Raw genomic sequence first — 24,897 nt, 5'->3', positions numbered from 1 at the left:
ATACCCCAATGGGTTCAGGAAACAGATCATCAAGCCAGAAAGAGAGGTCACACAATGTCACTGTCACTGCATTTTATTAGCCAAAGCAAGTCACAAAGCAGCCTGGATACGAGAGATAGGGTACTTAATGTTGGTGCAAATGTAAACTGATGTAGCCACTATGGAAAACATTATGGAGGTTTAAAACAAAAAACAAAAAAAACAGAGCTATCATATGAAAAGATGTATGATCGCCTATGTTCTAAGCAGCACTATTTACAATAGCCAGGACATGGAAGAAACCTAAATGTCCATCAACAGATAAACAGATTAAAAAACACATGGTGTGTGGGTGTGTTTGTGTGCACGATGGAATATCAGTCATTAAAAAGAAGGAAATAACACCGTGTGTGTGTGTGTGTGTGTGTGTGTGTACACAACGGAATATCAGTCATTAAAAAGAATGAAATAACACCATCTAGAGCAACCTGGATGGACCTAGATATTATCATGCTAAGTGGAACAAGTCATTAAAAAAAAAGAAATATATCACTTACATGTGGAATCTAAAAAAAAAAATGATACAAATGAACTTATTTAAAAAGAGAAACAGATTCATAGACATAGAAAACAAATCAATGGTTACCAAAGGGGAATGGTGGGATAAATTTGGAATCTGAGAGTAATATATACATACTACTATATATAAAATAGGTAAACAACAAGGCCTATTATATAGCACAGGGAACTATATTCATATCTTTAATAACCTACAATATAAAGGAATCTGAAAAAGTATATATATATTTATGTGTTATAAATAACTGAATCACTGAATCATTATAAACTGAATCACTGAATTATAAACTGAATCACTTTTCTGAACACCTGAAACTAACACAACTGTACATCAACTATACTTCAAGAAAAACAAAACAAACACTTCTCTTAACAGCTATCCACATATGTATGGCTGAGTCCCTTCATTTGTTCATCTGAAAATATCACAACACTGTTAACTGGTTATACCCCAATACAAAATACAAAACAGCTATCTACCACTAATCCTTTGGAAAAAAGATAAATGGAAGCAGAGTCAGCAATTTCTAAGTTTTCCTCTACTGTTATCTTCTTATAATTCAATGACACTGCTTTTTATGGTGGTTTTGGTTTGTTTGGTTGGTCTGTTATGATCCTTCCTAAACTTATAAACCCTCAATCCTTCATGGCCATTCAATAAATAAAAACTATTCAAGAGAATAAATTCAGGATACACATATCATGTGCCAACTACTCTCTATGGAAATTGCAGCTTTCTAAACTAAAAGCTTTCTGACTCTAAAGAACACAAGTCTCACCCAAAAAACGTCCCAAATCCCTATGTTGTCCCCATCTTCTCATTTCTTAAAAATTAGTGAAAGGTAATTAAAGGTAACATGCCATTTATGTTTTTTAACAAAATGTGTCAGTGAAATGAGGAACTGATACAAGAAAATATGAGAGGTCAAAAAATAACAAGAATCTGATGACAAATGGTTCAGAAGAAACTGGCCACTCTGTTTTATTGACATGTGGTAAAATTTAGCAACATAAATTGACACGGTGAATCATCTGCAAGTGGATATACTACACAGGTAAGTCTAGAAATCTTTTTATTTCCCTTCTAAATCTCACAATGTTCCAGGATTATTTATTATTCTTTGCACTGATTATGATAAATTCTCTGAACTATTATTAGCATCATCTCTTTGCACCTATTACTCTAGTTTATGTTACTTTCTCTAAAATTATTATTTGATTCTTTCTTCCAAGGTCAAATGCCCTATTATTATGCATAGACCTTATAATATCTTTGTGTGCCTTACTCAATTCCTTAGACAAAAATAATACCTCCTTTCATTATGTTCTATAATACTTCACTCAGCTGTTCCATTATTTGTAAACTATCATTATTATTTTCGTACACTGTAGTTATATATTTAATTGACTGTCTGAGTGTCACATGTAGATAAACTATTTGTCTTACACAACTCTTAGGATCTAGTACATGCAAAGCAGGTCCATTTTAAGTGGCCAATACATTTAAAAATAATCTCTACATTATCCTTTACCACTACACATTAAGGACTGGTAACTTCCAAGGGAGTGCCAGGCAGTCCGGAGGTTAGGATTTGGCACTTTCACTGCTATAGCACGAGTTCAGTCCCTGGTTGGGGAACTAAGATTCCACGGGCCATGTGGCATGGCCAAAAAAATAAGGCTGATGTCTTCCAAACTCAACAAACCATTTTCCAATTGTTTCTATCATTTCAGAATTACATGGCCCCTATTAACCATACTAAATATTCATGAACTGGATATTATTGTTTTTAAGGTTTACTATACTACAGATCATGCAGTCGCAGAGTCAATCATGACTTGGCAACTAAACCACCACCATACAGACCAACAACCATAAAAATCCAAGAAACGTATGTAGCAACTACCTTTAAGGAAAACTACAAAAAGGAAAAATATTTGACAGGGAGAGATGCCGTACTTCTGGAAGGGGAGATTCAACATTGCAAAAAGATCAATTCTCCCCTAAAATGTTTCACTGTAACACAAATAAAATCAAAATCGTATTATTAGTCCTAATGTTCATCTAAAAAAATATATCCATGGTAATATTTGTTCTACTGTGTACCAACATGTATTTAAAGCCATAGTAAATTAAAATAGTGTGCTACTAGAATAAGACGACAAAGATAGATCAGGGGTACAAAAGAAGTCAGGAAAAGCCAAGAATTGAATAATCATTCAAACAGTATTCCAAATCACTGTGCAAAATGTAGTGCTGAAAAAGCTGACTAAACCATGCGGGAGGGGGAAAAGTTAGCCATATATCTCAGCATATTCTAAAATTAACCTAACTGGATAGAAGATTTGTATCTAAATAATTCATTCTTCTTTCTATACTCCCTTGAATACTTTCTATGCTCCTTGAATACTTACGTCTTAAAGCCATGAGGTGGGGTGAAGCATGGCAGCATCTACCCTGCAAAGGAAGGGACAGCCCAACTCTAGTATCAGAGCCCCAGTAGGAGTGGTTCTCATGAAAGTGTTGGGGATAGGGGTGGAAATAGTGTCAGAATGAGTTGTCGGAACCTGTGCAAAGTGAGGAAACCAACCATGGAAGGGAAAGAGGGGAGTTGTGGACTGAAGCTAAGCATTAAACCCTCAAATTGGTTTAAAAAGAAAAAAGGCAGCCATGCAGGGAATCAGCAGCAACCCAGAGTGAGGTTTGAGCCTAAACAAAGTTAGGATGGCCTCTGTATTATGGGATGGCTTGTTAATAAAAGAGAATAATCAAATAAATATATTGAGGATAAAAGGAGTCAGGTTTCTCACTGTCTCACATGAGAGTCATAAAAACAAAACGAAAATTAAAATGAACCCTGTGTTGTTGGATCAGGTTTAGGGAAATTACTTAGAAATTCTTAGGAGTTGATGGTTGGATACATAAATAGACAGACACAGAAATACATTTAGATATGTGTGTATGTACATATATCCACATACTAATCAAAACTATCTATGGGACCTCATCTACTTCAAACCATAAAGAAGATATAGATGTGAATGTGTGTGTATCTCTGCATCTATACCCACTGAGAGGGCCTGAAAACAGCAACATCCTAGTAACAGTGAGCACATCTAATGTCCTCTTCCATTTCTAAATACAACTCTTACCTAAAAGGATTCAAAACTTCTCTGAGAAACAGTTATTCGAGGACTAAGAAAGCAATGGTACAAGATGAGCCTAGAATATACCGTCACATCAGAAGTAAAGAAGTCCTCAGAGAATGACAGAAAGAAGTCAAAAGACACAGGAGAGCCTGAAGGGATGCCACTGACCAAACCTGAGACAACATAAGCATCACAATAAATGACAGTGATGGGGAATGACCCATTAAAACAAAACAGTAACACGTAAGTCGTTACTAGTCCATACTGATATAAATAATTGGGAAGTGATGAAAGCGTCTCCTTAAAATGGAATGCCAACTGATGAATGTAAACGATGGAATCAGAATACCACCACTTGCCATCAATCATGGTAAAAGATTCATTAATCAAAGAAATAACAGTGGATGCTAAAATTAGTGAATAAAAGGCAAAAGAAACAAGGTATTTACACACAAAGTACTTCACTATAAAATGCTTACTAATTATCATGGAAATAAACATTAACCTCCCAGTGGACAAATCTTGCAGACACCACCTCAACCAAGTGACCAAGGTAACATGACCAGTATTGGGAAAAACTGAAATCATGTACCACCTGACAGGATGCAATGAGAAGAACACAGCATCAACTCTGTGACATTCCTGCCAAAAACACATAATCTTAATTTAACAATGAGGAAACATTATTAAAAACTACTCTACAAATAATCTTCAGAAGTACCAAAGTTAATGTAAGTCAGGAGACTTAAGGGACAAAAAGCAAACTGATCTTTTTGCTAGGAAAAGACTCTACTGGGAAAACAAAAAATATGAATGAAAATTAGACAAATAATGATGACATTTCTGGATTAGACAAATAACACATAAATGTTAATTTCCTGATTCTGATGGGTGTATGCTGGTCATGCAGAAGAAAGTCCTTCTTTATAGGAAATATATAGTATAAAATAGTTATACTTTAGAGAAAGATTCTGTGTAGCAACAAAGGCAGAAACAATAAACAGTAGTTGTGTAAATTATAAAAAAAAATTTAAACTTAAAACTAGAAAAAATTAACATTCCAGAATACCAAAAATAATGACAATCATAAATACAAAATAAAACTTAAAAAGCAAATATTATATTCTGGGCAAAAGCACAGACAGCAAGTATGTAAGAAAAAAGAATAATTATCTTCAGTATAAAAAACATTTTGTAAGAAAAAATTAAAACATTACAATATTAAAATGAACAAAGAGCTATTCAAGGTCAATTAACAAATATGAATAACGTTTTCTAAAAAAACTTCAAAATATTTAATGTTATCAAGATGGAAAGAAAATCATTCAAAAACTGCAATACTTTTCACTAAAAAGAATAGCAAAGATTGTCCTACTGGTAATACACAGTGCATTTAACAGGACACAAGATTATGTACCATCTCACGTACCACTAACGTGATTAGTCAACTAGAAGTATTTAGTATTTGTAAAATGCAAACAAAAATAAATCTAGGAGGATCTTAATAGAAAGATTTTACATGAGTTTTGTCCTACATTTTTCTATTTCTCTGCATTTTCCAAATAAATATTAATAACCTACATTACAAAATGTTTAAATTTTTGAAATCTTGGCATTGGCTGCCATGACCCTTTCTCCACAGATGAAATAAATCAACAAGTACCTTCAGTTAACAATTATAATGGTATGTATAAAGGCACAGGTGGTAATTAAAAAAATAATAATCCAATATGTAAGAGAATGAAACAATAATATAAATGTACTAAATTAAGAAAAAGATATAAGAGAAAAAGCCAACATTAAGATTATTTTTAAGGGCAGAAAAAAAAGAATACTGTCTTGAGAGCAAAAAAATCATTTGGAGAGATGAATAAATAATATTCTGTGATAGGATTATTTTTAAAAACAGGATGTGTATCACCATAATGAAATTATGTCAAATAATGATTAATTAAAATTTAATACAGCCTTAATGTCTGAAAAAACACAAAAGTCAATAATTATTTTTTTGTTTTTCTTTAAGTCAGTAATTCTTAAAGAACAATCTGTAAGGATTAAAATGTTAGGACCTTAAATACCTAGGTTAATATAAAAGGTAATATAGCTTTGCTTGTATGCATTTGTTTTATACTCCTGTGACTTTAGTAACATATTTTAATAACTGTACTTTACCACAGTAATTATATTTTTTCCAAATCAATGGAGGCATTTAAATTTTTTAATGAAGGGCTATAATAAGACAAAATTTAACAATTCCTTTACATTTACCAGTATTAAAACAAAGAGTTATATTCAAACATCAATAAAATAATATATACTGTACCTTATTATAACGATCATGTGGAACAGACTGTAAAACAATTGGTTCCATTGTAGAAACATTGGCAAACTGTACCTCTGGTATATACAGGGCACAAACCACATGAGCCCAACCTAAAAATAAGTAAGTAAAAATAATGTCATTCTCCAGTTGCAACAAAGGTTTTTAAAACATAAATTATTAACTTTCTGAACAGATCCCTTAAATGCCCATTTAAGCAAACACAACAAAAAACATTAAAAATTGGCGCTGCTGCTGCTGCTGCTAAGTCGCTTCAGTCATGTCCGACTCCGTGCGATCCCATAGATAGCAGCCCACCAGGCTCCCCCATCCCTAGGATTCTCCAGGCAAGAACACTGGAGTGGGTTGCTATTTCCTTCTCCAATGCATGAAACTGAAAAGTGAAAGTGAAGTCGCTCAGTCGTGTCCAACTCTTAGCGACCCCATAGACTGCAGCCCACCAGGCTCCTCTGTTCATGGGATTTTCCAGGCAAGAGTGCTGGAGTGGGGTGCCACTGCCTTCTCCAAAAATTCGCACTACTAATACTTAAACCAATACTGATAAAAGACTCTTAGTCATTTCCGCAGTTACTGTGTGCAGTAACACAAATGAAGGGAAACTTTTTTTTTTTTGGCTGCTGCACCCATCTATCTGGGATCTCAGTTCCCGGACCAGGGACTGACTCAACCCGAGCCATGGCAGTGAAAGCCCAGAATCCTAACCACGGGGCCACCAGGGAACTCCCCAAGGGAAACACTTTAAAATTCAGATGCTGGCACTGACAGATTTTATAAGAGTAAACTAAATAATTCAGATCAATACTCTCTCTGAGAACCACAAAAAGTATGCAGTTTTACAGCTGAAAACCTAAAATAAAAACTTAAATACTTTAAATGTTAAATGTCAATATTAAATTTGTAACTGCCATACTAACATTAATATTTTAAATACTAACATTCATTGTTTTACTATTTTAATATTTCACTTCAAATAATTGATCTTAAATGTTGCTTCTCTCAAGTTTTCAAAATGTGACTCAGTCAGTTCAGTTCAGTCACTCAGTCGTGTTCGATTCTTTGCGACCCCATGAATTGCAGCACGCCAGGCCTCCCTGTCCATCACCAACTCCCGGAGTTCACCCAAACTCATGTGCATCGAGTCGGTGATGCCATCCAGATATCTTATCCACTGTCGTCCCCTTGTCCTCCTGCTCCCAATCCCTCCCGGCATCAGGGTCTTTGCCAATGAGTCAACTCTTCGCGTGAGGTGGCCAAGTATTGTAGTTTCAAGCCTCAGCATCAGTCCTTCCAATGAGCACCCAGTACTGGTCTCATTTAGGATGGACTCGTCGGATCTCCTAGCATTCCAAGGGACTCTCAAGAGTCTTCTCCAACACCACAGTTCAAAAGCATCAATTCTTCGGCACTCAACTTTCTTCACAGTCCAACTCTCACATTCATACATGACCACTGGAAAAACCATAGCCTTGACTAGACGGACCTTTGTCAGTAAAGTAATATCTCTGCTTTTTAATATGTTATCTAGGTTTGTCATAGCTTTCCTTCTAAGCAGTAAGCGTCTTTTAATTTCATGGCTGCAATCACCATCTGCAGTGATTTTGGAGCCCACAAAAATAAAGTCTGACACTGTTTCCACTGTTTCCCCATCTATTTCCCATGAAGTAATGGGACCAGATGCCATGATCTTAGTTTTCTGAATGTTGAGCTTTAAGCCAACTTTTTCACTCTCCTCTTTCACTTTCATCAAGAGGCTCTTTAGTTCCTCTTCACTTTCTGCCATAAGGGTGGTGTCATCTGCATATCTGAGGTTATTGATATTTCTCCCGGCAATCTTGATTCTAGCTTGTGCTTCTTCCAGCCCAGCATTTCTCAAGATGTAATCTGCATATAAGTTAATTAAGCAGGGTGACAATATACAGCTTTGACGAACTCATTTTCCTATTTGGAACCAGTCTGTTGTTCCATGTCCAGTTCTAACTGTTGCTTCCTGACCTGCATACAGATTTCTCAAGAGGCAGGTCAGGTGGTCTGGTATTCCCATCTCTTTCAGAATTTTCCACAGTTGATTGTCATCCACACAGTCAAAGACTTTGGCACAGTCAATAAAGGAGAAATAGATGTTTTTCTGGAACTCTCTTGCTTTTTCTATGATCCAGCAGATGTTGGCAATTTGATCTCTGGTTCCTCTGCCTTTTCTAAAACCAACCTGAACATCTGGAAGTTCAAAGTTCATGGATTGCCGAAGCCTGGCTTGGAGAATTTTGAGCGTTACTTTACTAGCGTGTGAAATGAGTGCAATTGTGCAGTAGTTTGAGCATTCTTTGGCATTGCCTTTCTTTGGGATTGGAATGAAAACTGACCTTTTCCAGTCCTGTGGCCACTGCTGAGTTTTCCAAATTTGCTGGCATATTGAGTGCAGCACTTTCCACAATATCGTCTTTCAGGATTTGAAACAGCTCAACTGGAATTCCATTACCTCCACTAGCTTTGTTCATAGTGATGCTTTCTAAGGCCCACTTGACTTCACATTCCAGTATGTCTGGCTCTAGGTCAGTGATCACATCATCATGATTATCTTGGTCGTGAAGATCTTTCTTGTACAGTTCTTCTGTGTATTCTTACCACCTCTTAATATCTTCTGCTTCTGTTAGGTCCATACCATTTCTGTCCTTTATCAAGCCCATCTTTGCATGAAATGTTCCCTTGCTATCTCTAATTTTCTTGAAGAGATCTCTGGTCTTTCCCTTTCTGTTTGTTTTCCTTTATTTCTTTGCATTGATCGCAGAGGAAGGCTTTCTTATCTCTCCTTGCTATTCTTTGGAACTCTGCATTCAGATGCTTGTATCTTTCATTTTCTCCTTTGCTTTTTGCTTGTCTTTTCACAGCTATTTGTAAGGCCTCCTCAGACAGCCATTTTGCTTTTTTGCATTTCTCTTCCACAGGGATGGGCTCAATACCTGTCTCCTGTACAGTGTCACGAACCTCCATCCATAGTTCATCAGGCTCTCTGTCTATCAGATCTAGTCCCTTAAATCTATTTCTCACTTCCACTGTATAATCATAAGGGATTTGATTTAGGTCATACCTGAATGGTCTAGTAGTTTTCCAAACTTTCTTCAATTTAAGTCTGAATTTGGCAATAAGGAGTTCATGATCTGAGCCACAGTGAACTAGCCAATCTGATCAAAAGGACCACAGCCTTGCCTAACTCAATCAAACTAAGCCATGCCATGTGGGGCCACCCAAGACAGATGGGTCATGGTGGAGAGGTCTGACAGAATGTGGTCCACTGGAGAAGGGAATGGCAAACCACTTCAGAGAACCACCTTGAGAACCCCATGAACAGTATGAAAAGGCAAAATGACAGGATACTGAAAGAGGAACTCCCCAGGTTGGTAGGTGCCCAATATGCTACAGGAGATCAGTGGAGAAATAACTCCAGAAAGAATGAAGGGATGGAGCCAAAGCAAAATCAATACTCAGTTGTGGATGTGACTGGTGATAGAAGCAAGGTCCGATGCTGTAAAGAGCAGTATTGCATAGGAACCTGGAACGTTAGGTCCATGAATCAAGGCAAACTGGAAGTGGTCAAACAGGAGATGGCAAGAGTAAACGTCGACATTCCTGGTATCAGCGAACTAAAGTGGACTGCAGTGGGTGAAATTTAACTCAGATGACCATTATATCTACTACTGTGGGCAGGAATCCCTTAGAAGAAATGGAGTAGCCATCATGGTCAACAAAAGAGTCCGAAATGCAGTACCTGGATGCAATCAAAAACGACAGAATGATCTCTGTTTGTTTCCAAGGCAAACCATTCATAATCACAGTGATTTCAAGCCTATGCGCCAACCAGTAACGCTGAAGAAGCGGAAGTCGAATGGTTCTATGAAGACCTACAAGACCTTTTAGAACTAACACCCAAAAAAGATGTCCTTTTCATTATAGGGGACTGGAATGCAAAAGTAGGAAGTCAAGAAACACCTGGAGTAACAGGCAAATTTGGCCTTGGAATACGGAATGAAGCAGGGCAAAGGCTAACAGAGTTTTGCCAAGAGGACACACTGGTCATAACAAACACCCTCTTCCAACAACACAATAAAAGACTCTACCCATGGACATCACCAGACGGTCAACACCAAAATCAGACTGATTATATTCTTAGCAGCCAAAGATGGAGAAGCTCTATACAGTCAGCAAAAATGTGACTAAAGAAGGTATAATGTGACTAAAGAACTGATGTGATAGTAAGGAATTATCAGAGCTAAATTGCAAAAGGATGGAAGTCCAGGTCCTTAAGTACAACTCTGACCACTTTGCCACCTGGGGGACATTTGCTTATTTCAAAGAAAACAGCTGAGAGTGGAAGGTACTTTTGACAAATTCAGAAGGCTCAAAGTATAGGGATCTTATGTCCCTGGACAACTAAGGGAAAAGAGGAATACTAGTTACTCCCTCACCCTCTTTCAGTGGCAAAACTGAGGGGCTGCATTGCAAGTCAGAAATGCCAATAAACTAAAAGTACAGAGGCCCTCCAAGAGCCTGCAGCTGAGCTTTGATCATCTCAAGCTCAGAAATTCAACTCATGTAATCCTAAATTATCAAGTGCCTCAGACACCAGACAGAAGTTAATATAAACCCTCTCTCCAGGAAAATAATGTCATTCATTTGGCTACAAATAATTTCTAATACGGCAAGGAGATCAAACCAGTCAATCCTAAAGGAAATCAATGCTGAATATTCATTGGAAGGATTGATTCTGAAGCTGAAGCTCCAATACTTTGGCAACCTGATGCGAAGAGCTGACTCACTGGAAAAGACCCTGATGCTGGGAAAGACTGAAGGCAGGAAGATAAGGAGAGGACAGAGGATGAGATGGTCAGATGGCATCACTGACTCAGTGGACATGAGTTTGAGCAACCTCCGCAAGATGGTGAAGGACAGGGAAGCCTGGCGTGCTTCAGTCCATGGGGCTGCAAAGAGTTCGACACGACTGAGCAACTGAACAACAACAAGTTTTAATAGTAGCTCATTTTCATTTTCAGCACATTGAAAAATATGAAACACAAGAGAGACAACATGAATGAAAAGCAGCAAAAACATGAAAATCAAAACAGATTCGTATGTTGGGGTTTCAGACACAGAGGTTTTTAAAAGTATGGTTATTATATTTAAATACACACAAAATATTAAAAATTCCATCAAAGAACTGAAAACTCTCAATCAAAAATTAAAGAAGTAAAAACAAAAATTTAAAACTAGTAAATGGGATTAACAATGGCCTAGACATATCAATTGGAGAAGGCAATGGCACCCCACTCCAGTACTCTTGCCTGGAAAATCCCATGGACGGAGGAACCTGGTAGGCTGCAGTCCATGGGGTCGCCAGGAGTCAGACACGACTGAGCGACTTCTACTTTCACTTTTCACTTTCATGCATTAGAGAAGGGAATGGCAACCCACTCCAGTGTTCTTGCCTGGAGAATCCCAGGGACGGGGAGCCTGGTGGACTGCCGTCTATGGGGTTGCACAGAGTCAGACACGACTGAAGTGACTTAGCAGCAGCAGCAGATATATCAATAGTCAAAAAGAAAATTAGAACAAAATAGGTCAGAAGAAAATACTCAGAACATTAGCACAAAAGTATGAAAAAGACAAAAAGAGGACAAGAAACAAAAAGAACATAATAACAAGTTACCTAACAAGTAATTAGAGTCTCAAGAGAAATATAAAAGAAATAAGTGGTATGGAAGCAATATTTAAAATGATAATAACTAAAATCTTTCTAAAATAAAAAGATAACAAGTCACAGGTTGAATAATCACAATAAATCCCAAGGTAAATTAATATTAATATAAATCCATACACAGGCACATAATCTGTAGAACTACAGAAAACCAAAAAGAAAAATACCTGAAAATAACCAAAGGCAAGTTATCACCAAAAGAAAGGGATAAATAACAAAAAAAAGCCAAAAATATCTTTAAACAAATTCAAGCCAAAAAATATCTTTAAACAAATTCCCTCTAAAAGCAACACCAGACAATTTTCCTTGGGCAACAGAAAAGAGAGAAAACAAAAATGACCAAAGAAGGAAGGTCCAAGATGCATAGAAAAATGAAGCATGATAAACACACAGGTACTTCTGACAGAGTATTGGCTGATGAAACAATAATAACACCTTCTTTCACTTAAAATACAAATGACTGCTTACATCAAAAGTCTTGTAAAGTTTTCAATGTGTATAAAACATTTTACTACTAAAGACTGGGGAAGAAGCAGGTAAAAGAGATCTATACAGTTCTGAGGTTTTCTACATTTTATGTAAAGTGGTATACATAGTAGATTGAACTATTTGTATGAAACTTGTAATCCCTAGAACAACTGCTACAGCTACATACATAAATATTAATACCTGTATATACAGAAAAGATATGGCCCAAATGGTAATCTAATAACATTAAATTTAAATGGAATTAACTGTATTATTAAATGGATTAAAATACAATGCTAAAAACATTCATAAAATCACAAATAAAGAAGAAAAGAGGGAACAGAGAATAATAAAATAAGAAAAAAATCAAGGTTAAGAAGAAATAATAGGAGACTAGTCAAGATGGAATAATAAGGACCACATTTATGCTCCTGCATGTAACAGTGCATATCCCCCCAACTCAAAAATTTTAAAAAGGGACAAAATAATTCAAACAATGTTTCTCAAGACACTTGAGTTTCCCCTGTGGCTCAGCTGGTAAAGAACCCGCCTGCAATGTGGCAGACCTGGGTTCAATCCCTGAGTTGGGAAGATCCCCTGGAGAAGGTAAAGGCTCCCCACTCCAGTATTCTGGCCTGGAGAATTCCATGGACTCTATAGTCAATGGGGTCGCAAAGAGTCGGACACAACTGAAGCAAATGAGCACATGTCAGCAAAAATGGGGGAGCAGGCAGCTCCAAAGGCACTTTCCACCACAGAAACATCCAAAAGTCAAGCAAAAACTGTAAGAACCAATTTCAAAGATTCTGGAAAAAAGAATGAAAGGCTTGCAGCAACCAAATGAATTCTAGGTCAGGAAAAAAAAAACTTAAAAACTGTGGGAAAGTGGAGAGTTCCCTCGCCGTCCAGTGGTTACAAGTAGGTGCTCCGACTGCCGGAGGTCTGGGTTCAATCCTTGGTCAGGGAACTAAGATCCTGCAAGGGGCAAAAAAGCCAGCAAAAAGAAAAGTAAGAAAGCTTTGGGAATTCTTACTTTCCCTTGACCCCTGCCATCCTGGATTCAGCAGAAGTCTTCAAGAGAACACCTTGAAGACCCAGTAACCAACCCCAGCTCCAGTTTCTGAAGGAACAGAGGAGACTTTATTTGCAAATAATTGTGCTTCCCTATTTTAAAATGCCTGTGGGCTACTGAAGAACTAACACATCTTATTCTTTTGACAAGCTCAGAACTCACACAGGGCAGAAAAGTGGAGGGTATTTCTCAAATCACTGTATGGCAGACAAACCAAAAAAAAAAAAAGGCACAGATGCCTGGGGCAAAAGATTATGGTTCACAAACATGCCAAGAGCCCAAGAGGAAAACCTGGGACAGATTTTCTCTTGGAAACTGGGAGCGCTGAAAAGTATCTGTGCATTCCAGGTAATTTAGACAGCACCACATGCCCAGGGCAGGATGCATCTTCGTAAAAGACCTGATGAGATGCTAAACTTTCATCACTGATATATCTCCTGGTACAGGGCAAGCAGGAAGCAGAACTCTAAGCAGACTGGCTGGCCACTGAAGGAAAGATCCCAGCACAGAGTCAATCCACAAACACTGGAGAGTAGTTTCTTCTCTTTTTTTTTTTTGAACCCCTCTCCCTTCTCACTTCTACTGCACATTATCTTAGCACCTAGTATTCAAGCAAATCTTTGCCAAAACACTAGTTGAACACAAGCTACACAAACAGACTTTAGAGATCAAAGTGACAAAGAAAGCACACTTAAAAAAAAAAAAAAAAAACAAAACTATATAGAAAACCACTTAAAAGGCAAGTAACACCAAGCAACAAAATTAAACCATGAGTAAAGACCCTACTTTCCAGAGTGGACATAGTCAGTATGTCCAGTTTTCAAGAAAAAGTTACAGAGGATATAAAGAAAAAGAGCATATAGCCCATTCATGGGAGAATTTAACAGAATTTGTCTCTGCAGAAGCACAGACATTAAATGCAGACTTTAAATCACTGTCTTGCTGCTGCTGCTAGAGAATCTGATCCAGCAGGTGTTGGGATGGACCCAGGGACCTAGATTTGATCAACCTCACTGCTGCTGCTAAGTCGCTTCAATTGTGTCCGACTCTGTGCGACCCCATAGACAGCAATCCACCAGGCTCTCCCGTCCCTGGGATTCTCCAGGCAAGAACACTGGAGTGGGTTGCCATTCCCTTCTCCAATGCATGAAAGTGAAAAGTGAAAGTGAAGCCGCGCAGTCGTGTCTGACTCTTTGCAACCCCATGGACTACAGCCTACCAGGCTCCTCCACCCATGGGATTTTCCAGGCAAGAGTACTGGAGTGGGGTGCCATTGCCTTCTAAAGGAAAGCAAGGACAAGAAACCTAAGGAAACCAGGACAATGAAGTCTCAACAAAGAGAGAATCAATACCATTTTAAAAAGGAACCAAACACAAACACTGATGCTTAAAATTATAATAACCAGAATGAAAAATACACTAGAGGGTCTCAACAATAGATCTGAGTACAGAAGAAAAAAACTCAGTCACCTTAAAGGTAGACCAACTGAAACATTAGATAAAGACATGAATCTACACATTCAAGAGGTTCAAGGAACCACCAGAATAAACACAACGAGATCTGCATTGAGATAAAATAATAAATCACTGCTAAAGCCAAGGAAAAAGAGAATCTTTGAGAAGAAACTTGTTACATACAAGGAATCCTCAGTAAGATTAAACAATAAATTTCTCATCAAATTCAACAGGGGCCATTAGTGTGTGTACAATGACATTTTTAAATTTCTGGAAGAAAAAACTTGTCACTTAAGAATTCCAAATCGAGCAAAATTATCCTTCAAATATGGAAAAAGACACACATCCCAATGAAACACAAGGTGAGGGAATCTGTTGCTAAGAGACTTGCCCCACATGAATCTGGAGAAGGGTTTCTTCTGGCTAACCAAAAAAATACTGTTATTTAATCATTATATCCGACTGTGACACCATGGACTGCAGCCCACCAGGCTCCTCTGTCCACGGGATTTCCCAGGAAACAATACTATAGTGGGTTGCCATTTCCTTCTCCCAGGAATCTTCCCGACCAAGAGATCAAACCCATGTTCCCTGCATTGGCAGGCAGATTCTTTACCACTGAACCACCAGGGACACCCCCGGTAAAGTTTAAACATAGGTAAAAATTAAAGGCAACATTATAATAGATTTGAATTGTAACTCGTTATCTTTCCTACATGGTTTAACATCTACTTCTGCATCACTGATTACACTAAAGCCTTTGACTGTGTGTGGATCACAACAAACTGTGCCCAATTCTTAAAGAGATGGGAATACCAGACCACCTGACCTGCCTCCTGATAAATCTGTATAGAGGTCAAGAAGCAACAGTTAGAACCAGACACGTAACAACAGACTGATTCCAATTTGGGGAAGAGGCACGTCAAGGCTATGTATTGCCACCCTGCTTATTTAACTTATATGCAGAGTACATCATGCGAAATGCTGGGCTGAATGAAGCAAAGCTGAAATTAAGACTGCACGGAGAAATATCAATAACCTAAGATATGCAGATGACACCACCCTTATGGCAGAAAGCAAAGAGGAACTAAAGAGCCTCTTGATGAAAGTGAAAGAGGAGAGTGAAAAACCTGGCTTAAGACTCAACATTCAAAAAACTAAGGGCTTCCCTTGTGACTCAGATGGTAAAGAATCTGCATGCAATGTGAGAGACCTAGGTTCGATTCCTGGGTTGGGAAGATCTCTGGAGAAGGGAAAGGCTACCCACTCTAGTATTCTGGCCTGTAGAATTCCGTGGACTGTACAGTCCATGCGGTCGCAAAGAGTCGGACATGACTGAGTGACTTTCACTAAAACGAAAAAAAAAAAAAAAACTAAGATCATGGCATCTGATCCCATCACTTCATGGCAAATAGATAGGGAAACAATGGAAACATTGAGAGACTTTATTTTCTTGGGCTCCAAAATCACTGCAGATGGTGACTGCAGCCATGAAATTAAAAGATGCTTGCTCCTTGGAAGGAAAGCTATGACAAACCTAGACAGCACATTAAAAAGCAGACACGTTACTTTACCGACAAAGGTCCATATAGTCAAAGCTATGGTTTTTCCAGTAGTCATGTATGGATGTGAGAGCTGGACTATAAAGAAAGCTGAGCACTGAAGAAGTGATGCTTTTGAACTATGGTGTTGGAGAAGACTCTTGAGAGCCCCTGGGACTGCAAGGAGATCAAACTAGTCAATCCTAAAGGAAATCAACCCTGAATATCCATTGGAAGGACTGATACTGAAGCTGAAGCTCCAACACTTTGGCGCCATGTGAAGAGCCGACTCACTGAAAAAGACTGATGCTGGGAAAGACTGAAGGCAGGAGGAGAAGGGAAAGACAGAGGACGAGATGGTTGGATGGCATCACCAACTCAATGGACTTGAGTCTGAGCAGGCTCCAAGAGTTGGTGAAGGACAGGAAAGCCTGGCGTGCTGCAGTCCATAGAGGTCAGAAAGAGTCGGACACAACTGAGCAACTGAATAACAAAATACTTTAAAAGATAAATGCATGATACAAATTTTGAAAAAACAACAGAAAGGTTGTGGGGTGTAGATGTATAGGAGCAGAATCTTTGCATGCTATTGAAGCTAAGTTGGTATCAGTTCAAACAAAGGAATTATAATAAATCTAGGATAACTGTAATCTTCATGGAAAGCAGCAAGGACATACAGCTGGCCCTTGAAAAACACAAGTTTAAACACTGCAGGTCCACTTATATGTAAGTTTTCCATAGTAAATAATACTACAGCTCTACATCATCCAGAGTTGTTTGAATCCGTGGATGTAGAACCTTGGATATAGAGGAGTCACGTATATATTTGGAGGACCAACTATACATTATATTTGGACAAACAGTAGGCTAATAGCTGCCCAGGTTGAAGGTACTGAGGGCAAATGAGACGTGAATGCTAAAGATTACAGTGTATATTTCTGGCCTGATAAAAATTCTAATTGTGATAATGGTGGCACAAGTCTTTGAATACTGTAAAAGCCATTGAATTACATGCTTTAAATGGTTCAATTGTATACTATGTGAATAAAGTTGTTATATTTTAAAAATCAACAATAGAAAACAACTGAATTTTTTAAAAAGGCAAAAATACATACATACATCACCAAAGATGCAAGAATGGCAAATAAGTACATGAAAAGGGGATCAAAAGTATTATTCATTAAGGAAATGGGAATTAAAACTACAAGGATATCGCAGACATAGAAAACAAACTTATGATTACCACAGGGCTCGAAGAGGAGAGAGATAAATTAGAAGTATGGGATTAATAGATACTCATTACTACATAAAATAGATAAGAAGCAAAGATTTACTGTTTAACACTATATCCAATATCTTACAATAACCAATGAGACAAAAATCATCTCAAACAAACTCCCATAAAGCTATTCTTCTTTAATGGCAACTTGAAAAGAAACAAAAACAAACCCTGACTATACCAAGTGTTGAAGAGGATACAAAGCAACTGGAAGTCTCAACTGCTCCTGATGGGAATGTAAAATGTTACAACCACTTTAGAAAACAGTTTGTCAGTTCCTTAAACAATTAAGCATGCACTTACTATAAACTAGCCATTTCATTCTTATTTACCCAAGGTAAATGAAGGCCTATGGTCATACATGTGCTCAAATGTTAAAAACTTCATTTTTAATAGCTGAAAACTAAAAACAATCTGTCAACAGGTTAATAAACTGCTATAACCATACAAAGGAATAATAGTGAACAACAAAAAGAAATGAAATAAATATTGATACACGTAACAAGAAGAATTACCTCAAAATACTTATAATGATGGAAATAAACCAGACAAAAAATTTGCATGTATATTATATACATATTCGTATGTCTAGACACACATATAGACTCCAACTGTAGAAAACTCTAGAAAACATAAATTAATCTACAGTAATAGAAAGCAGACCACTGGTGACCTGGGAGAGGCTGCAAAGAGGAACAGGTACCTCAGATATACTAATGTATGCCTGAGTCCCTCTGCTGATCACCTGAAAGTATCACAACTTGTTAATTGGCTATACTCCAATATAAAATAAAAAGTTCAAAAGTAAAAAAAAATAGACCTCAATTCAAATTTTAATCTGTATTAAATGTTAAATCATTTATATACAATAGTTAATGAGACAAGATTAAAGATTGAGAGGGACAGCTGCTGCTGCTGCGTCACTTCAGTCCTGTCCAACTCTGTGTGACCCCAGAGACGGCAGCCCACCAGACTCCCCCATCCCTGGGATTCTCCAGGCAAGAACACTGGAGTGGGTTGCCATTTCCTTCTCCAGGGAGGGACAGAGTAGACTTAAAAAAAAATGACCAAACTACATGCTGCCTGTAAGAGAAACATTATGCGGCTTCCTAGGTAGCCCAGTGGTAGGTAGCCCAGTGGTAAAGAATTCTCCTGCCAATGCAGGAGATGCCAGAAGACATGGGTTCAATTCTTGGGTCAGGAAGATTCCCTGCAGCAAGAAATGGCAAACCACTCCGGTATTCTTGCCAGGGAAATATCATGGCCAGAGGACTCTAGTCCATGGGTTGCAAAGAGTTGGACACAACTTTGCAACTAAACAACAACAAACCAAAAACAAAAAGAGAAACACTTAATAAAAAACTCTGTTAAGTTTAAAGGAAATAAAAGCAAATCAATGGGCAATGATATATCCTGCTAATAGTAAGAATATAAAGGCAGGAGTGACTCTTCTGATATCAGATATGTACTACAAAACAAACACTCCATAGATAGAAAGGAATATTTTGTAACAATAAAGGGGTATCAATAAAAAGACATAATAACAATTAGGAAAGTATATGTACCTAGCCTTAAAATATATGAAGCACCACTTGACAGGATTGGAACACTTGACAATGTTCCAACTTTAACAGATTTTTAACATATGATTTTCAGCAATTAATAGATGAACTAGATTCACCCCCCCCCAAAATCAATACAGACATAAAAGAGCTTAACAATAAAAACTGTCTTGATCTAACTGACCACAACACTATATTCATTCAACAGTAGAATACATAAGACACGTTCACCAACACAGATAATAAATATGCTGGGCCTTGAGATAAGTCTTAGTGGACTTTAAAGGACAAAAATCATCCAGAGTGGAATCGCTAACAATAAAGAAATTAAATAAGCAACCAACAATTACCTATCTAGCAATGTAACTGGCAAATAAATGAGACTTCTAAATTTGGGGGTAAAAGAGAAAAGCAGGAGAAATTTGGACAACATTTTGACCTAACAACAAATAAACAACATATCAAATTCTGTGGAATGCAGTAAAAATGTTCGGAGGGAAACTTGAATCTTTAAATATTTTTACTAGAAAAGATATACTTTTTACTAAAACTTCATGGCAAATAGATGGGTAAACAATGGAAACAGTGAGAGACTTTATTTTGGGGGCTCTAAAATCACTGCAGATGGTGACTGCAGCCATGAAATTAAAAGATGCTTGCTCCTTGGAAGAAAAGCTATGACAAACCTAGACAGCACATTAAAAAACAGAGACATTACTTTGCTGACAAAGGTCCATATAGTCAAAGCTATCACTTTTCCAGTAGTCATGCATGGGTGTGAGAGTTGGACCATAAAGAAAGCTGAACACTGAAGACTGATGCTTTGAACTGTGGTGTTGAAGAAGACTCTTGAGAGCCCCTGGGACTGCAAGGAGATCCAACCAGTCCATCCTAAAGCAAATCAGTCCTGAATATTCATTGGAAGGACTGGTGCTAAAGCTGAAACTACAATACTTTGGCCACCTGATGTGAAGAACTGACTCAATGGAAAATACCCTGATGCTAGGAAAGACTGAAGGAGGGAGGAGAAGGGGACAACAGAGGATGAGATGGTTGGATGGCATCACTGACTCGATGGGTATGAGCTTGAGCAAGCTCCGGGAGTTGGTGATGGACAGGGAAACCTGGTGTGCTGCAGTCCATAGAGCTGCGAAGAGTCGGACACAACTGAGGGACTGGACCGAACTGAACTGAACTAGAAAAGAAGATCTAAATTCAAAGATCTAAGGTGCCGCCATGAAGAAGTTAAAACATTAGAGCTAAATACATACAAGGTATGTAGAAAGAAGGAAATCATAAAGATTAAAGGAGAAATCAGTAAAATACAGAAAACGGGGAGATAACTTTAAAAATTAAAGTCAGTTTATTTCTTTAAAAAGGTGAACAAAACTGACAAATTCCAGGTACACTTGTTAAAGAAAAATGAAACCAAACATCAAACTCCAAAAACCAAAACAACAAAGTAAAACAAAAGAAGCAGAGACCACAAATCACCAGTATTAAGAATACAAATAGGGCTTATCACTACTGACACACTACTGATCCAACAAATAATAACAGGCTAATAAAAAATACTATACATATTTACTCTCCAAAAATAAAATTTTGGGCCTCCCTAGTGGCTCAGTGGTAAAGAATCCACCCACCAACCCCGGAGACACAGGCCTGATCTGGGAAGATCCCACATGCCTCGGAGCAACTAAGCCAGTGAGCCACAACTCATTCAGGGGCTCACAGCCCCTGCTCTTGAGCCCAGGAGTTCCAACTACTGACGTTCTCTTACCCTAGAGCTGGTGTTCCACAACAAGACAAGCCACCACAATGAGAAGCCCACACCCCACAACAAGAGTAGCCCCGCTCGTCACAACTAGCGAAAAGCTCTTGCATCAACAAAGACTCAGCACAGCCAAAAATAATAAATAAATGAAATTGTTTTTTAAAAATAAAATTTTCAGGGCTTCCCTGGTGGCTCAGTGGTAAAGAATCCATTTGCCTGCCAATGCAGAGGATGTGGGTTTGATCCCTAGTCCAGGAAGACTGCACATCGTTGAGCAACTAAGCCTGTGGGCCACAACTGCTGAGCCCACACACTGCAACTACTGAAGCCTGTGCTCCCCTAGAGCCCATGGAGCCCAACAAGAGCAGCCTCCACAACAGGAAGCCCACATACCCGCAACGAAGAGTAGCCCCTGCTCACTGCAACTAGAGAAAGCCCACATGCAGCAACAAAGACCCAGTGCAGCCAAAAATACATAAATAAATCTTTATAAAAAGTAAGAGCATACAGATTTTAATATTTTAAAAGCACATTAACAAACTTCAGTACACTGACAATGTTTTCAAGTGTACAGTTCAGTAGTAGTACAGTTCTTAAAAAGAAGGGAGATTAATATCCCATTTTATGTATATAACACATCTTGTTTATCCATTCAGCCTCTGATAGATATTTGAGTTATTATACTTCTTGACTATTATGAATAGTTCTTCTGTGACCATGAGTGTACAAATATCTCTCAGAGACTCTGCTTCTAGATATATCCACTGGAAGTGGAACTGCTGGATCATTCTTTTTTATAGTAATCTTTTTAAATTTTTTGAAGGGCCTCCGTACTGTTTTCCATAGCAGCTATGACACTTTATAATCCCACTAACAGTGCACAAGGGTTCCAATTTCGCCACAGCCTCACTAACACTTGTAATTTTTTTTTAAAATATAGCAGCCATTCCAAAGGTGTGCTGTGACTTCATTGTGATTTTTCATCTACATTTCTACAGTGATTAGTAATGTTGAACACTTTTGTATCAGTAATGTCACGTGGATATTTGTACCCCCTGAAATGATGAGAAGAGGACTTAACTTTTGTGGTACTCTTTCCCCAAACCCATACCAGGAGAAAAACATCAGAGGAACCCAGAAGGGGACATTCATCAGGTACCTGGCCAGTATTCAAGACTGTCAAGGTCATGCAAAACCAAAAAGACTGACAAACTGTTACAGACCACAGGAGACCAAGAGACATGGAAGCTAAATGCAAAAGAACATTAACAAAAAAGAAAAGATGAAAAAAATTTAAAGTATAGCATTCAGTTAATAGTAACATACAACTGTCTCTTAGTTTTCACAGATATACCATGTTACTGTACAAAGTTAATAATGAAGAAACTGGACAAAGGGTATACAGGAACTCTCTGTACTATCTTTGCAACTTTTCAGTAAATCTATAAGTATTCCAAAACATTAAATTAATTAAAACAAATTAAAAAAGCTGACTTAAAAAATGCTTAGAGAAAAACAAGTAGAGCCAAAAACACCATTGACACTCTTTAAACACCAAAAACACTCTTCAAAAATTAAAAAGAATTTTTTTTTAAAGACAAGAAAATGTGGGAGAGCAGAAGAAAAAATGGAAGAGAGGAAGATAATAATGAGAAAGGGCTATCTCTGCAAGATATGAAATTGGAACAATTAAAACAGTGTAGTACCGGCCACGAAAAGACACATCACTAAACAAAATGAAAGTCCAGAAACGAAGCCAAATCACATGTGAACTTTGTATTTTTAAAAAGTGTCATTTGAATTCAACAGGGGAAATAAGATTATTCAAAACATGTATTTGGAACAAATGGATAGTCACCTAGGTGAAAAATAGCTCCATACCTCATAACTCACATTACAATAAATTCTAGATGGATCATTAATCTAAAAAATTTATAAGCCACATACTAGAAAAAGCCTACCCCAAAGTGTGAAATAATCTTGGTATAGAAAATAGCCCTTCCAGTATGCTACCAAACCAGAACAATTCTTTTGAATGATGATAACATAATCACTTATTTCTGTATGGCCAAAGGCAAAATCAAAACACAAACCAACATTTAGGAGGAAAAAACCCTGTAATACTCCAAAGGGCTAATTTCCCTAAAACATTAAGAGCTCTTACATAACTATCAACAAATGTTCCATGAGGAATGTACCAAAAGGAAAATGAGTTAAAAATATGCATGAAAACTTCATATAAAGAAAATAAAAATAGTTTTTAAGCATATGAAGAGGTGTTCAACTTCTCTCATAATAACAGAAATGCAGATTACGGTTATGTTTATTTTTACCCACCAGAGAGAAAAATATTAAAATATTCTTAATACTGATAGATGGAAAGGGTTAAAAGCTATATCAGAATCCCTCTTTTAGGCTCCTGAGGAAAATATCTTGATTGTTGATGTTGACTGCAACATCAACCCTGAAGATAGATGACGGTCCTATAGGGTCTGCCATGTACTAATAACTAACCTCAGAATAACTAGCCTGCTATACTTGGCTGTCAGGAATATATATTGTATGACTTATAATTTATGGTCTACAGCTATGTTAAAATAAAAGAGCTAACCACTTACAAATATAAAGGCTAAATGTGTGCTAATGTTACTTGTACTTGCATGTCAACCTTACAATCAAAATGCTGGCAACATCAAAACCTGCATCAGAGTTTGGAGGCCTCTGTATTGTAACTGTATATGCTTTTCCTTTATAGGTGTATTTGGTGCTGGGTAAGTCAATTGTGACTTGTGAATCTGATCAATGATCCCAAACTGAAACTGACTCAGGTAATCATGCAACTGTGCTGAGGAAACCATGTCGAAAACAGTCTCTTCTCATGTAATGTGAATTAGTACATCTCAATACAGGGGATACGGAAAAATCCAGTAAAATTTCAGATGCACATACCCTCTGACCCAGCAATTCCACTTCCAGGAATTTTTGCCTACAGCAAATCACCCACATATCTATGATTACATTGTATATGGTTATTCACTGCAGTATTGTTTTTTAAAAAAGACTAATAATAACTAAATGTTATTATGGTTAAATGGTTAAATAAATTATAGTTCATTTTTAGAATTAAATAACATACAGATGTATATGACAGAGAGTTTTTTTTACTACTTATATGCAGTGATCTCCAAGGTACATTATTAATGAAGAAGCAATTCATAAAACACTATATTCTACATTTGTGTAAAAAGTGTTTATGTATGCAGAAAATGGCTCCAGATAGATATCAAGAATATGGTAACCTCCCCAGGAAGGAAACTACATGGTAAAGAAGCAGGAATGGTAAGAGCTAAAAGCTAATAATTATATTCAATTTCCTACTGACATATATATTATTTAGCAATCTCACCATCATCTTAAATTCAACACATAAAGAGTATCTCAGCATTGATCTCTACTTTCAAAACAACTCTCTATCCAACACTCTCTAACTCAGTAAAAGACCATCGATATTCAGCTGTCCACAAAGAAATCTGAGCAACTCCCTTCCCTCATTTCAACCATATCCATTAAGTCATACAGTAGTACTACTGTTAGACAGCCATGATTTAAGCTTGTTCAGTATCCATTCCCTCTTCTCACTAGAATACCATGCTTGAGGAAATTCTACTTGTTTCTGGTTCTAATAACTCCAAAATGCAAGCACTCAAGCACTCATTTTTTCTTCCAACTCTTGTGAGTTATATCTTTTCATTTATTCTTTTTGCTTCAGATATCCAGATCTATTTCTGTTACTGACAACTAAATAATATACATGTCTCTTGAAAACTGGTAAATAAAGGTCAAAAATGAAGCATCTGGACTGATGACATCTCCAAGAGCCTGTGATCTTACAGAAACACCAGAAAATGGAGCATAAAATGTCAAAACCAATTTGGTCAGAACTCTACT

At 37.4% G+C, this 24,897-nt stretch overlaps 1 protein-coding gene across 8 annotated transcripts in view; it reads right to left on the bottom strand.

The window, feature by feature from the left end:
* Window positions 1–24,897, bottom strand: part of MLLT10 (MLLT10 histone lysine methyltransferase DOT1L cofactor) — a 207,895-nt gene that overhangs the window by 128,162 nt on the left and 54,836 nt on the right. For all 8 annotated transcript variants that reach the window (XR_009740239.1, XR_009740240.1, XM_061435970.1 and 5 more), the window contains exon 5: window positions 6,032–6,141. Coding sequence is in view for 6 of the 8 variants with exons in the window: in XM_061435970.1 (XP_061291954.1) it covers window positions 6,032–6,141 (110 nt within the window). In the remaining 2 variants the exon portion in view is untranslated. The remainder of the gene's footprint in view (window positions 1–6,031; window positions 6,142–24,897) is intronic.

This window comes from Bos javanicus, chromosome 13 (assembly GCF_032452875.1).
Source record: "Bos javanicus breed banteng chromosome 13, ARS-OSU_banteng_1.0, whole genome shotgun sequence".
In the NCBI taxonomy this organism is placed as follows: domain Eukaryota; kingdom Metazoa; phylum Chordata; class Mammalia; order Artiodactyla; family Bovidae; genus Bos; species Bos javanicus.
This window is presented reverse-complemented; position numbering and strand designations above follow the sequence as displayed.